The 15,416-nt window shown below is 50.0% G+C and overlaps 1 protein-coding gene across 1 annotated transcript in view; it reads left to right on the top strand.

Annotated features, from left to right (window-relative positions):
- SLCO2B1 (solute carrier organic anion transporter family member 2B1) overlaps nt 1–10,012 on the top strand; it is a gene marked incomplete at both ends in the record, with an annotated part of 72,579 nt that extends 62,567 nt beyond the window's left edge. The window contains 4 exons of the mRNA XM_081327696.1: nt 2,234–2,403; nt 5,388–5,452; nt 7,802–7,922; nt 9,874–10,012. Coding sequence (XP_081183822.1) covers nt 2,234–2,403; nt 5,388–5,452; nt 7,802–7,922; nt 9,874–10,012 — 495 coding nt within the window. The remainder of the gene's footprint in view (nt 1–2,233; nt 2,404–5,387; nt 5,453–7,801; nt 7,923–9,873) is intronic.
- Nucleotides 10,013–15,416: the final 5,404 nt, after the last annotated feature.

Below are 15,416 nucleotides of genomic sequence, written 5' to 3'. Positions count from 1 at the left end.
TGGAGGTCATCTAGTCCAACCCCCTGCTCAGGCAGGAAACTCGATACCATTTCAGACAAACGGCTGTCCAGTCTCTTCTTAAAAACCTCCAATGATGGAGCACCCACAACTTCTGGTGGCAGGTTGTTCCACTGGTTAAATAAATAATTGTTCTGTCAGGAAATTCCACCTGAGTTCCAGGCTGCTTCTCTCCTTGATGAGTTCCCATCCGTTGCTTCTTGTCCTGCCTTCGGGCGCTTTGGAGAATAGCTTGACTGCCTCTTCTTTGGGGCAGCCCTTCTTGCCATACCAACTGCAGGGGATATCTCCCCCAAATGAAATGCAATGTAAATGTCAATGAACGGAATTGCACCTCTTCGCCTAATTCCAAAAATTATCCTTGCGAACTGTCGGTGGAGATGCTCAGTTGCCTCGTGAAAAAGCAGCTTTGGGGCCTCGTTTTGGCAGAAGTCACTTGGATGAGTAACGAAATGTCTTGGTTTTCATCCATTTCCGTCCAGTTGCCACGATTGTAAGCTTTTTATTTATTTTTTTGGCCTGGGCGATTGAGGGGCCATTTACACATTAAAAACAAAAGTGCCGGGAGACGGTTATCCGTGGGGACAGGGTAGATGTCTTCTGCTACTTGAGGGGCGGCCGCAGTTAAGAAGAGGTCTACTTATTCTCCAAAAGCACCTGAGAAGGAACAGATGGAAACTCATCAAGGAGAGAAGTGACCTAGAACTAAGGAGAACTTTCCTGACTGTGAGAATAATTAACCCATGGAACAGCTTGCCACCAGAAGTGGTGAGTGCTCCAACACTGGAGGTTTTTAAGAAGACACTGGGCAGCCATTTGTCTCAAACGATATAGGGTCTTCTGCTTGTGTGGGAAGTTGGACTAGAGGACCTCCAAGGTCCCTTCCAAATCTGTTATTCTGTTTAATGAAGAGAAGGATGACGGGGGGACATGATAGCAGGGTTGCAGTATCTCAGGGGCTGCCCCAAAGAAGAGGCAGTCAAGCTATTCTCCAAAGCGCCCCAAGGCAGGACAAGAAGCAACGGATGGAAACTCACCAAGGAGAGAAGCAACCTAATTAATTAATGGAAGGACTTGTCTCCAGAAGTTGTTTTTATGTTACTTATATGTCAGGGCGTAGGTCTATACCTATGTTGTATATAATATGTTTAAATGTGTGTTGTGTATGTGTACATTTTGAGAGCAAGCAACTACATTTCATTTTTAAGGTGTGCCGTTGTGCCCACAGTACAAAATGACAATAAAGGTTATCTAGTCTAATCTAATCTAATCTAATCTAATCTAATCTAATCTAATCTAATCTAATCTAATCTAATCTAATCTAATCTAATCTAATCTAATCTAATCTAATCTAATCTAATCTTGTGGGGCTCCAACACAGGAGGTTTTTAAGAGGAGATTGGACAAACATTTGTCTGAAATGGTATAGGCCAGGGGTAGGCAACCTTGGCTCTTTTATGACTTGTGGACTTCAACTCCCAGAATTCCTCAGCTAGTATGGGGAAACCTTTGGCTCCTTCATGACTCGTGGACTTCAACTCCCAGAATTCCTGAGCCAGCATGGGGGAACTTTGGCCCCTTCATGACTCGCGGACTTCAACTCCCATAATTCCTGAACCAGCATGGGGGAACTTTGGCCCCTTCATGACTCGTGGACTTCAACTCCCAGAATTCCTGAGCCAGCATGGGGGAACTTTGGCCCCTTCATGACTCGCGGACTTCAACTCCCATAATTCCTGAACCAGCATGGGGGAACTTTGGCCCCTTCATGACTCGTGGACTTCAACTCCCAGAATTCCTGAGCCATCATGGGGGAACTAGGGCCCCTTCATGACTCGCAGACTTCAACTCCCAGAATTCCTGAGCCAGCATGAGGGAAACTTTGGCCCCTTCATGACTCGTGGACTTCAACTCCCAGAATTCCTCAGCCAGCATGGGGAAAACTTTGGCCCCTTCATGACTCCTGGACTTCAACTCCCAGAATTCCTGAGCCAGCATGGTTCAGCTTGGAAACCTCTCCCTTTCCCCTCAGCATGATTGGCTCAGGAATTCTGGGAGTTGAAGTCTACCAGTCATAAAAGAGGCAAGGTTACCTACCTCGGTCTCCAGCTTGAGCAGAGGGTTGGACTAGAGGACCTCCAAGGCCCCTTCCAACTGTGTCATTCCACTATTCTGTTGTTCTTTCCTGACCTTCTCCTCCTCCTCCTCCGTTCAGAATTACACCGAATGCAACTGCGTCATCCTCAACGGTGCCATCGGGTACGCTACGCCCGGCCACTGTAGCTCTTCCTGTAGACACTTCCTGCTGCCCTTCATTTTGATTGCGGCCATATCTGGATTCTTAGCCAGCCTCTCCCACACGCCAGCCTTCGTGCTCGTTCTCAGGTAGCTGAAGACGTTTATCGGTGTCCGGCCTTGATTATTTTTGCAAATAATTCCAGGCAGCGAACATAGCCCGCGCACTTTGCTCCTCGTTTCCTCACAACAACCACCCAGCGAGGTGGGTTGGGCTGAGAGACTGGCCCAAAGTCTCCAAGCTGGCTTTCCTGTCTGAGGCGGGACTGGAACTCACTGCCTCCTGGTGATTGGCCCAAGGTCACCCATCCGCTTCCATGCCTAAGGCGGGACTAGAACTCACCATCTCCTAGTGATTGGCCCAAGGTCACCCAGCTGGCTTTCATGCCTAAGGCGGGACTAGAACTCACCGTCTCCTAGTGATTGGCCCAAGGTCACCCAGCTGGCTTTCATGCCTAAGGCAGGACTAGAACTCACCATCTCCTAGTGATTGGCCCAAGGTCACCCATCTGGCTTTCATGCCTAAGGCGGGACTAGAACTCACCATCTCCTAGTGATTGGCCCAAGGTCACCCAGCTGGCTTCCATGCCTAAGGCGGGATTAGAACTCACCGTCTCCTAGTGATTGGCCCAAGGTCACCCAGCTGGCTGTCATGCCTAAGGCGGGACTAGAACTCACCATCTCCTAGTGATTGGCCCAAGGTCACCCAGCTGGCTTTCATGCCTAAGGCAGGACTAGAACTCACCGTCTCCTAGTGATTGGCCCAAGGTCACCCATCCGCTTCCATGCCTAAGGCGGGAGTAGAACTCACCATCTCCTAGTGATTGGCCCAAGGTCACCCAGCTGGCTGTCATGCCTAAGGCGGGACTAGAACTCACCATCTCCTAGTGATTGGCCCAAGGTCACCCATCCGCTTCCATGCCTAAGGCGGGAGTAGAACTCACCATCTCCTAGTGATTGGCCCAAGGTCACCCAGCTGGCTTTTATGCCTAAGGTGGGACTAGAACTCACCATCTCCTAGTGATTGGCCCAAGGTCACCCATCTGGCTTTCATGCCTAAGGCGGGACTAGAACTCACCGTCTCCTAGTGATTGGCCCAAGGTCACCCAGCTGGCTTCCATGCCTAAGGCGGGATTAGAACTCACCGTCTCCTAGTGATTGGCCCAAGGTCACCCATCTGGCTTTCATGCCTAAGGCGGGACTAGAACTCACCGTCTCCTAGTGATTGGCCCAAGGTCACCCAGCTGGCTTTCATGCCTAAGGCGGGACTAGAACTCACCATCTCCTAGTGATTGGCCCAAGGTCACCCAGCTGGCTTTCATGCCTAAGGCGGGACTAGAACTCACCGTCTCCTAGTGATTGGCCCAAGGTCACCCAGCCGGCTTTCATGCCCAAGGCAAGACTCACACCCTTGGTCATGGCATCATTCTCACCATGGTCTCATTAAAATAGGAAGCGTTGTGGACAACCGTCCCCCAAAGGGCCCCAAATACTTTGTAGACTGCCCTGAGACGTTGGTGGGTTAATAGCTGAGGATGATCGGTGGCAGGAAGTGGGGAGGGATCCCCATCGCAAAGGCCTGGACTCCCTTCCAGCCATGAGGTGTCCCCCAAAGGTTTGATTTGGCAGAAATCAAGAAGAACGGATGGATGTCCGGGGGGAGTCTCAGTCCTCCAGCTCCAAGTTGCCTCAAAGATGCTTTTCTAAAGTGGCAGCTGGACTCGTGAAGAAGAAGGAGGAGGAGGAAGAAAGTGAAGAAGAGAAGAAGAAAGGAGGAGGAGGAGGAGGAGGAGCTTCTCATCCAAGAAGCTTCATCAGTTGTGATGATGAACCATCCGGTCACCATCGACCGCCATCAAGTCCAACTGATGAAGCTTCTTGGATGTGAAGTGAAACAACTTCTTCTTCTTCTTCTTCTTCTTCTTCTTCTTCTTCTTCTTCTTCTTCTTCTTCTTCCTTCCTTCCTCCTCCACCTCCTCCGCCTCCTCCTCCTCCTTCTCCTTCTCCTCCTCCTCCTCCTCCTCCTCCTCCTCTTCTTCTTCTTCTTCTTCTTCTTCTTCTTCTTCTTCTTCTTCTTCTTCTTCTTCTTCCTCTTCCTCTTCTTCTTCTTCCTCTTCTTCTTCTTCTTCTTCTTCTTCTTCTTCTTCTCTTCTTCTTCTTCTATTCTTCTTCTTCTTCTTCTATTCTTCTTCTTCTTCTATTCTTCTTCTTCTCCTTATTCTTCTCCTTCTCCTCCTCCTCCTCCTCCTCCTCTTCTTCTTCTTCTTCTTCTTCTTCTTCTTCTTCTTCTTCTTCTTCTTCTTCCTCTTCCTCTTCTTCTTCTTCCTCTTCTTCTTCTTCTTCTTCTTCTTCTTCTTCTTCTTCTTCTTCTTCTCTTCTTCTTCTTCTTCTTCTCTTCTTCTTCTTCTATTCTTCTTCTTCTTCTTCTTCTATTCTTCTTCTTCTTCTATTCTTCTTCTCCTTATTCTTCTCCTTCTCCTCCTTCTTCTCCTTCTCCTTCTCCTTTTCTTTCCTTTCTTCTTCCTTCTTCTTCCTCCTCCTCCTCCTCCGTCTCCTCCTCCTCCTCCTTCTTCTTCTCCTCCTTCTCCTTCTCCTCCTTCTCCTTCTTTTCTTCCCTTTCTTCTTCCTTCTTCTTCCTCCTGCTCCGTCTCCTCCTTCTCCTCCTCCTCCTCCTTCTTCTTTTCCCTCTTCTCCTCCCTCACTTTCTCCTTCTCCTCCTCCTCCTTCTTCTTCTCCTCCTTCTCCTTCTCCTTCCCCTTCTCCTTCTCCTTCTTCTTCTTTTCTTCCCTTTGTTCTTCCTTCTTCTTCCTCTTTCTCCTTCCTCCTCCTCCTCCTCTTCCTTCTTCTTTCTCTTTTCCCTCCTCCTCCTCCTCCTCAAGGAAAAATCAGTCCCGCTGCCTTTTGAAGAAGCAGCCTTGAGACCAAAACATTCCCAACTCTTCTGAGTCCCACACTCTCCTTGTGCAGAGAAGCCACCGCAAAGCGTGTGTAAAACCGCCGGGGATCCTCAAAGTGGCGCCCCCGGAGAGCCAGAGTATTTGTTCCCAACCCAATCCTTTTCTTCGGGGTTTCAGGAGCGTCAAGAGACAAGACAAGTCCTTCGCCCTCGGCCTACAGTTTCTGCTCTTGAGGGTTCTCGGTAAGTCAAGTGGCAAGGCCGGTTCCGTCGGGAATTCTAGGCTGGCCCCGGGATTTGCGCGGAGTTTTAAGCCGCCCACGAAGCGAATCTCTAGCTCAGGGATCTTCAAACTTGGCCCTTTTATGACTTGTGGACTTCAACTCCCAGAATTCTGGGAGTTGAAGTCCACAAGTCATCAAAGGGCCAAGTTTGAAGACCCCTGCGTCTAGCTCTTGGGATGAAACCAACGTAGGACGTTTTGCAAATCAGGCCGGCGATGGGTGGGCGTTCTCCACCCTGCGTCCGCCCAGGGCCTCAGAGGTTGCAGGGAGGGCCCAGTTCTCTGCCCCCCACCCCAAAAAAAACATGCCAAAGAGGTCTGTGCCTGGCTGGCTCCGTCCAGTGGATCAGAACGGCTGTCAGTCCTGCTGGGTAAACCAGACGGGCCACACAACCAGAATGAGCGCGTTCCAGTTTATTGTCAGGCGACGTTAAGGGAAGCTTGCCAGTCAGAAGGTGTGAGCCCCCTGCCTCCTGGGCCTGCAGCCTGATCGGTGAGGGGGGGGGTTCCTAGGTTTCTTCCTCTGACCCCTAAGCAGCCTCTCTTCGCCTCCTGCCGCAAGGTCATTCCTATAGGGAGGGAGGGAAGGGAGGGGAAGGAGGGAGGGAGGGAAGGGAAGAAGGAGGAAGGAAGAGGGAGGGAGGGAAGGAAGGAACAAAGGAAGAAAAGGGAAGGGAAGGGCCAGCCCTAAGTTTGTCTCCTTTCTTTCCTTCCTTCCTTCCTTCCTTCCTTCCTTCCTTCCTTCCTTCCTTCCTTCCCCCTTTTCTTCCTTTCTCCCTTTATTCCTTCCTTCCCTCCCTCCTTCCTTCTTCCCTTCCTCACTCCCTTCTTCCCTTCCTTCCCTTTTCTTCCTTCCTTCCCTCCCTCCCTCCCCTCTCTCCCTTCTTTCCTCCTTCCTTCCTTCCTTCCCTCCCTCCCTCCCCTCTCTCCCTTCTTTCCTCCTTCCTTTCCTACCTCCCCTCTTTTCTCCTCCCTCCCTCCCCTCCCCTCCCCTTTGTTCCTTCCTTAGCCCCCTCTTCCTTTCCCCTTCTTCCCTTCCCTTCCTCCCACCCTTCCCTTCCCTTCCCTTCCTTCCTTCCCTCCCACCCTTTTCCTTCCTTCTTCTTCCCTCCCTCCTTCCTCCCTTCCTTCCTGTTTGTCATATCTAGATGGAAAGTGACTTTTAGATTACAGACACAACAGCAAAGGCCCAGGACACCCCCGCGCCCTCTCCCTAACCCCCCCCCCCCAAAAAAAAGCTGGGACGCCAACGGAGCCAGGGCTGAGCGGATCCAGCCGGCCGCAGCTTCAGCATCTCGGACAGCGGCCGGGCGGGCAGGCCAGGAAGCTTCGAGACGGGACAACCCCGGAGGCCTTTTCGGACGAGGCCCCGGGCTGGAACTTAAAACAGAACAGAATAGGAATAGGAAAGGAATAGAAATATAGCATAGAAAAAGAAATAGAATAGGAATAGAAATAGAAAAGGAATATTTATTTTATTTATTATTTATTTTATTTATTAAACTTATATAATAATAATAATAATTTTATTTATATACCGCCCTTCTCCCAAAGGACTCAGGGCGGTGAACAGGGCAAACATATAAAAATACAAAGATACAAAAGTTAAAAAAGAATTAAACACAATGCCCAAGCTAAAACAATAAATAGATATATTAAAAACGACAGTCAAATCCCAACCCATCCCCCATCAGGCCAGGCCGGCTTGTTCGAATAAGTGAGTCTTCAGATCGCGTCGGAAGGAGCGAAGGTCGGGCGCCTATTATACCTATTATATAACTTATAATAGAAAAAGAAAAATAGAAAAAGGAGGGGGGGGCTTCCCTGGAGCCCCCCGTTTCGCACGTTCAGGCAGTTCCTGGGAAAACCCGCCTCCGGCAGTGGGAGGCAATGCACGGGGCTCCTCCGCTTACGACCGACCTTTCTGTCGCTAAGCGAGATATCGCTTAACTGAGCTGTGCCCCGTTTGTACCACCTCTCCTGCCACCGCTGTTAAGCGAATCACTGCCGTTGTTGGGACAGCGACGCGGTCGTTACGTGAACCCAGCTTGCACCGCTGGCTTCGCTGGTCAGAAGGTCGCCAAAGGGGATCACGTGACCACCACCCCTCCCGGAACGCTGCAACCGTCATAAATACGAGTCAGTTGCCACGTGTCCGAATTTTGCTCGCCTGACCCCGGGGAGGCTGCAACGGTAGTAAGCGTGAAAAACGGATTTAAGTCACTTTTTCCCCCTAGTGCTGTCGTAACCTCAGAAGGTCGTTAAATGAACTCTTGACTCTCTGTATCTATTCTTTGCTTCTTTCCCAGCCTGGCTGCCTGCTCCCGTGGTCTACGGCAGTGCCATCGACACAACCTGTCTCCTGTGGCAATATAAGTGCAAAAAGAGAGCAGGTTGTCGATACTACAACCACACGGCCTTCCGGAGAAGGTGAGTCCTCTTCCTTTGCCCAATCCCGGCCTCCTTCCTTTGTCTTAATGACTGGACGTCAGCTGGCCCTGCCCAGGACCCAGGAGATAAGCAGCACGCCAAGGATCTCGGTTTGCATAGGGGAAAGTGGCAGAACCCAGGCGGGTGGAGTCAAAAGAGGTATCAGCTTAGAATTTCTATTTAGTCACAAAGAAACTTAAGTCCAGGGGAACCAGCGGGACGACTTGCCTCCAGACGTTGTGGGTGCTTCATCACTGGAGTTTTGTTTTTTTTAAGGAAAGACTGGACAGCCATTTGTCTGGAAGAGGATAGGGTCTCCTGCATGAGCAGGGGGCTGGACTAGATGACCTCCAAGGTCCCTTCCAACTCTGTTATTCTACTCTGTTCTTTCTTTCTTTCTTTCTATCTATCTATCTATCTATCTATCTATCTATCTATCTATCTATCTATCTATCTATCTATCTATCTACCTACCTACCTACCTACCTACCTACCTACCTACCTACCTATCTATCTATCTATCTACCTACCTACCTACCTACCTACCTACCTACCTCCCTCCCTCCCTACCTACCTATCTATCTATCTATCTGTCTAAAAATATATAAGAGAATATATTTTTAAGAAGAGATTGGACAGTCCTTTGTCTGAAATGATATAGGGTCTCCTGCTTGAGCAGGGGGCTGGACTAGAGGACCTCCAAGGTCCCTCCCAATTCTGTTCTGTAAACCCCTTTTGAATTGCCTGGATCTAACTCCTGGCAGGTTCTAATTCAGGGCTCTTCAAACTTGGCCCTTTTATGACTTGTGGAATTCAGCTGGACAAATGGCTGGCCAGCCTCTCCTTAAAAACCTCCAGTGTTGGAGCCTTCACAGCTTCTGGAGGCAGGTTGTTTCACTGGTTAATTGTTCTGTCAGGAAATTCCTCCTTAGTTCCAGGTTGCTTCTCTCCTTGACTAGTTTCCATCCGTTGCTTCTTGTCCTGCCTTCGGGCGCTTTGGAGAATAGCTTGACTGCCTCTTCTTTGGGGCAGCCCCTGAGATACTGGAAGATTGATATTATGTCACCCCTTGTCCTTGTTTTCATTAAACAGAATAACAGAGTTGGAAGGGACCTGGGAGGTCTTCTAGTCCAGCCCCCCACTCAAGCAGGAGAACTTACACCATCTCAGACAAGTGACTGTCTAGCAGCCTCTTCTTAAAAATCTCCAGTGATGGAGCGCCCACAATTTCTGGTGGCAAAGCTGTTCCCCTGGTTAATTGTCCTCACTGTCAGGAAGTTTCTCCTTAGTTCCAGGTTGCTTCTCTCCTTGATCAGTTTCCATCCGTTGCTTCTTGTCCTGCCTTCGGGCGCTTTGGAGAATAGCTTGACTGCCTCTTCTTTGGGGCAGCCCCTGAGATACTGGAAGACTGCTATCATGTCACCCTCGTCCTTCTCTTCATTAAACTGGACATCCCCAATTCCAGCAGTCGTTCCTTGTATGTTTTAGCCTCCGGTCTCCTGATCCTCTTTGTTGCTCTTCTCTCTACGCAAAAAAACGGGGTGACAGAAATGCTTCCCCCCCCCAATTAGTATTCTAAAAAAAAACCCCACAGGGAGAAATGAAATTTGCCCTTATTAAGACGGAACGTTACGCCTCTTTATTTATTTATTTATTTATTTTGGGGACTTACATGCCGCCCTATCTCCCGAAGGACTCAGGGCGGCTAACAACAATACAAAACAACAATACAAAAGTTAAAAAGAAATTAAATAAACAGCCCCAATAAATAAGTTAAACTAAACAATTAAAAATTAAAAAAAAAACATTTTTAAAAACCCTGTCGTCAGTCCAGGTCAGCCTGATGAAAAAGGAAAGTTTTAAGTCTTGTTAAACTGCAACAGCCCCAATGGAGCAAAGTGAAAGAAGATGTTTCCAATGACTCTTTTTTTTTAACCCCCCTCCCCCCCAGGTTTGTGGGCATCCAGCTTTTATTCGAAATCTGCTGCTTTCTCTCCTTCTGCATCGTCTATCTCCTCCTCATTCGAAAGGAGGATGAAGAGGAGGGAGAGGAAGAAAAACGGGGGGCGTCTCCAGGACCCGCCAGTTAATCCTATCCTAGATATGGGGGGGAAGGATCGGCACTCAGTGTTTCGGCTCGGCCAAATGAACGGAACTGCGATTGCTTGGCGAGGAATCGGAGTGAAACCAGGATGCAACAAGGACTTTCCATCTGGAGCCCTTCAATATTTCTTTCTTTCTTTCTCTTTGTTCCTTTTTTCTTTTTCTTTTCTTTCTTCCTTCCTTCCTTCCTTCCTTCCTTCCTTCCTTCCTTCCTTCCTTCCTTCCTTCCTTCCTTTCTTTCTTTCTTTCTTTCTTTCTTTCTTTCTTTCTTTCTTTCTTTCTTTCTTTCTTTCTTTCTTTCCTTTCTTTCTTTCCGACAATGTGACCGGATGTTCCAAGCCCGTCTGCCACTTGCTGAAGGGCAAAATAGAAATAAAAGATGTAATTTGACTGTCTGGTGAGCAGCGTCGGCCAAACTATGGTAGCCGCTGAAAACCGCCCTGGGAATGGAGAGGCTTACGTTTCGTTCCCCCAAAGAAGACAGAGTCCATTCTGGGGGTCCCAGAGAAACCCTGGAATTAAGGGGAGAAGCCTCGGTTGGGAACGCTCCCTCCCCACAGGATCCATCGCTCTTTGCCGCTGGGGATGAGGGGCGTTGAGTGGGAGGGAGGAGACCCCCCCTCTTGCAATCTCCTCCAAGCTTGGGAGGTGGTGGCGCAGCTGGTGCTGTGGGCAACCGAACTCCTGGCCATGTTTCTTGGTTAGGCTCCCAACACCACCAGGGACCCTCCAGGACAGGGGTCTTCAAACTTGGCCCTTTGATGACTTGTGGACTTCAACTCCCAGAATTCTTCAGCCAAGCACGCTGGCAGAGGAATTCTGGGAGCTGAAGTCCACAAGGAGGGGTCTTCAAACTTGGCCCGTTTGATGACTTGTGGACTTCAACTCCCAGAATTCTTCAGCCAGGCACGCTGCCAGAGGAATTCTGGGAGCTGAAGTCCACAAGGAGGGGTCTTCAAACTTGGCCCGTTTGATGACTTGTGGACTTCAACTCCCAGAATTCTTCAGCCAGGCACGCTGCCAGAGGAATTCTGGGAGCTGAAGTCCACAAGGAGGGGTCTTCAAACTTGGCCCGTTTGATGACTTGTGGACTTCAACTCCCAGAATTCTTCAACCAGGCACGCTGGCTGAGGAATTCTGGGAGCTGAAGTCCACAAGGAGGGGTCTTCAAACTTGGCCCGTTTGATGACTTGTGGACTTCAACTCCCAGAATTCTTCAACCAGGCACGCTGGCTGAGGAATTCTGGGAGCTGAAGTCCACAAGGAGGGGTCTTCAAACTTGGCCCGTTTGATGACTTGTGGACTTCAACTCCCAGAATTCTTCAGCCAGGCACGCGGGCTCACCTTGTCAAGCTTCTGGATTTGAGTCCGCTCACCTGCAAAGGTTGTCTTTGGGCATCCCGCTGAATTTTCTGCGAGCCTGACAGAAATCTTATCCAACAATTAAGAAGAAGCAGGGCTGGGTGAACCGATGATGGAAGAGAATCTTTGTAGCTCAGGGCTGAAGTGAGGGATCCTTGGTGCTCTCTGAGCTTGGCTGTTTTCTGGCAGATGTTTCAGGACCCAAATAGGTAACATTATCAGTGGGAGGAGGAGGAGGAGGAGGAGGACTGTGGGGTCCTTGGTGCTCTCTGAGCTTGGCGGTTTTCTGGCAGATGTTTCAGGACCCAACTAGGGAACATCATCAGTGCTAGAAGGGAGGAGGAGGAGGAGAAGGAGGAAGGAAGGAAGGAAGGAAGGAAGGAAGGAAGGAAGGAAGGAAGGAAGGAAGGAAGGAAGGACGGACTGTGGGGTCCTTGGTGCTCTCTGAGCTTGGCAGTTTTCTGGTAGATGTTTCAGGACCCAAATAGGTAACATTACCAGAGCCAGCGCGTGTGGGCTTTGCTCCCTACTAGCACAACACCCACTAGGACTGATGATGTTGCCTGCTTTGGAAACTTGTGCAAGGAAACCACCCAGCTCAGAGAGCACCCAGGAGCCCACAGTTCTCCTCCTCCTCCTCCTCCTCCTCCTCCTCCTCCTCCTCCTCCTCCTCCCTTCTAGCACTGATGATGTTCCCTAGTTAGGTCAGGAAACGTCTGCAAGGAAACCACCCAGCTCAGAGAGCACCCAGGACCCCCCCAGTTCAACCCTGAGCTACAAATATTCTCTTCAGTTAATGGAAGGAGTTTTGTTTTGTTTTTTTGCTCTGGCAGTTGCATGAAAAACAGGCCTGGCTTACTATCTGCAACGATTCCGGGGATATTTTTCTCTCGGCTGCCTCTTTGAAAAGAGCAGCTGCTGCCTTTTGAAATGGTTCTGCGGCAGTCTGTGGAATCCGGCAACGAACTGCCGCCAGGGCAGGCCCCCTTCACAGAATGGGCAAAGTTATTTTGGACAAGATCTGGAACGCTTTTCTCGTCATTCAGCCCTGGACAACGGGCAATCTTTGTGAGGTTTTTATGGAGCGGAATCGAACGCATAAATAAATAAATCTCGCCCGTTGCAATTGGCATCTTGCCGGCTTCCAGTGAACCCAAGCTGCACTGGAAAAATGGACAATTGACAGTTTGGTCAGGAATAATGAAGGAGGCTTAGCTGTGCCTTTCAAAATATTTAACTGGAGAGAATGTCTGGAGCTCAGGGTGCAACTGTGGGGTCCCTGGCGCTCTCCGAGCTTGGCCATTTTCTTGCAGACATTTCACTACCCAACTAGGTAACATCATCAGTCTTAGGAGGGAGCGGGGTATGTGGAGAAAGAGAAAGGGAGGAGGAGGAGGAGGAAGAGGAGGAGGAGGAGGAAAAAGACTGTGGGTTCCTTGTGTTCAGTACCAGCCTGCTACCGGCCCTGCAGAAAAGGCAGGGACAACCCCTTTACAAACGGCAAGAGGCTGGAATAAAGCCTGCCAAATTTATTAACATAAAACAGAGCAAAGCAAGACACGAACCATGAAACAGGAGCTATGAAACAGGAACTAATCAAGCAGTTGCCTTCAGCAACCAGCCCTCCCACGCATTCCCCTTTTATACAGTTCAGGGCGTGGCTTCTCTCTGCCTCCTTCCGAGGTGCCCCATTGCCTTCCTCTGTTTACTCCTGATTGACTGCCTCCTGCATCGGGCGTCCTTGAACAGGGCCAGCTGTGGGTCATCTTCATCCACGCTGTCAGGCTCACACAGCTGGGTCTCCGTGGTGACCAGGTGGGAGGGGCCTGGCTGAGGGCTCTCATCAGCAAGCTCTTCAACACCCCCCCCCCTCCTCCTCTGAGTCCTCCGACCCAACTGCCGAACCCACAGGCTGACCCTGAATCACAACACCTTGGTGTTTTCTAAGCTTGGCTGTTTTCTTGCAGACGTTTCACTACCCAACTAGGTAGCATCATCAGTCCTAGCAGAGAGTGGAGTTTGCCCTCATGTTATGCACTAATGGCTTGCCCTGTCAGTGTTGGTGGGACATTTCTTCGTGGTTGGTGGTTCCATGATTAGGCTGTTCTTGACTGTCTGACGGTTTGCCTGAGCGCGTTGTTCCTTAATTGACGTACTATTTACTGCTTGGTTGTTCGTGTAGTGCTAATCTTGGTGTGATCCCTGTTTATCTGGGAGTTGATTGCTAGTGGGGAGGTGACTTTTAGCTTTTTGACAGACTCTTTTGAATGGCGTGTAAATATTGTTTACTCCTATGTGCCTGTTGATGGTTGATTTTTCTGAGTGGCCAATTTCCAGGAATTCCACAGCATTTTCAGACAGCCAGATAAGCAGGGATTAGCACTGAGACTAATACTAGACTAGTAATGAAGTAGTAAACAACACCCCAGTCAAGGAACTGCAACTGAGACAAACAAGCTAATAATAAACAACACCCTAATCAAGCAAGAAACAAACACACTCCGATGAACGCTGACAGGGCAAGCCTTTGATATATAAACAGAGAGCAATCTTCCCTCCCTTGAAGCATTGATGATGTTCCCTAGTTGGGTCATGAAACGTCTGCAAGAAAACCACCAAGCTTGAGAGCACCAAGGACCCCACAGTCCTCCTCCTCCTCCTCCTCCTCCTCCTCCTCCTCCTCCTCCTCCTCCTCCTCCTCCTCCTCCTCCTCCCTTCTGGCACTGATGATGTTCCCTAGTTGGGTCATGAAACATCTGCAAGAAAACCACCCAGCTCAGAGAGCACTAAGGACCCCACAGTGATTTTCCTCCTCCTCCTCCTCCTCCTCCTCCTCCTCCTCCTCCTCCTCCTCCTCCTCCTCCTCTCTGCAAACCCCACTCCCTTCTGGCACTGATGATGTTCCCTAGCTGGGTCATGAAACGTCTGCAAGAAAACCACCAACCTCAGAGAGCACTAAGGACCCCACAGTGATTTTCCTCCTCCTCCTCCTCCTCCTCCTCCTCCTCCTCCTCCTCCTCCTCCTCCTCCTCTCTGCAAACCCCACTCCCTTCTGGCACTGATGATGTTACCTAGCTGGGTCATGAAATGTCTGCAAGAAAACCACCCAGCTCAGAGAGCATGAAGGAACCCACAGTCGTCGTCCTCCTCCTCCTCCTCCTCCTCCTCCTCCTCCTCCTCCTCCTCAAGTCCACGAGTCATAAACGGACTGTAGTTCCCAACCTCTGGTTTAGTGTTTCTTCAATACCCAATTTGGTCTTCGTTTTCGTCGTGATTGCAATTGCACAAGAGAGTAAACAAGGCTACAGCCTGCCATAGCTGGACCTGAGGTCATATTTTCAATGCATGGTTTTGAATGGTTTCCCGATGCTACCTGGGGAATTCTGGGAGTTGAAGTCCACCCATCTTAAGGCATGCCGGCTGGGGAATTCTGGGAGTTGAAGTCCACCCATCTTAAGGCATGCCGGCTGGGGAATTCTGGGAGTTGAAGTCCACCCATCTTAAGGCATGTCAGCTGGGGAATTCTGGGAGTTGAAGTCCACCCATCTTAAGGCATGCCAGCTGGGGGATTCTGGGAGTTGAAGTCCACCCATCTTAAGGCATGCCGGCTGGGGAATTCTGGGAGTTGAAGTCCACCCATGTTAAGGCATGCCGGCTGGGGAATTCTGGGAGTTGAAGTTCACCCATCTTAAGGCATGCCGGCTGGAGGATTCTGGGAGTTGAAGTCCACCCATCTTAAGGCATGCCGGCTGGGGAATTCTGGGAGTTGAAGTCCACCCATGTTAAGGCATGCTGGCTGGGGAATTCTGGGAGTTGAGGTCCCGCCCATCTTAAAGCATGCCGGCTGGGGGATTCTGGGAGTTGAAGTCCATTCAACTTAAAGCATGCTGGCTGGGGGATTCTGGGAGTTGAAGTCCACCCATCTTAAGGCATGCCGGCTGGGGAATTCTGGGACTTGAAGTCCACCCATGTTAAGGCATGCTGGCTGGGGAATTCTGGGAGTTGAGGTCTCCCCCATCTTAAAGCATG

Source organism: Vipera berus (genome assembly GCF_964194415.1).
Source record: "Vipera berus genome assembly, chromosome: 4".
NCBI classification, from domain to species: domain Eukaryota; kingdom Metazoa; phylum Chordata; class Lepidosauria; order Squamata; family Viperidae; genus Vipera; species Vipera berus.
Note: the sequence above shows the minus strand (reverse complement) of the source record. Positions and strands in the feature narration are given on the sequence as shown.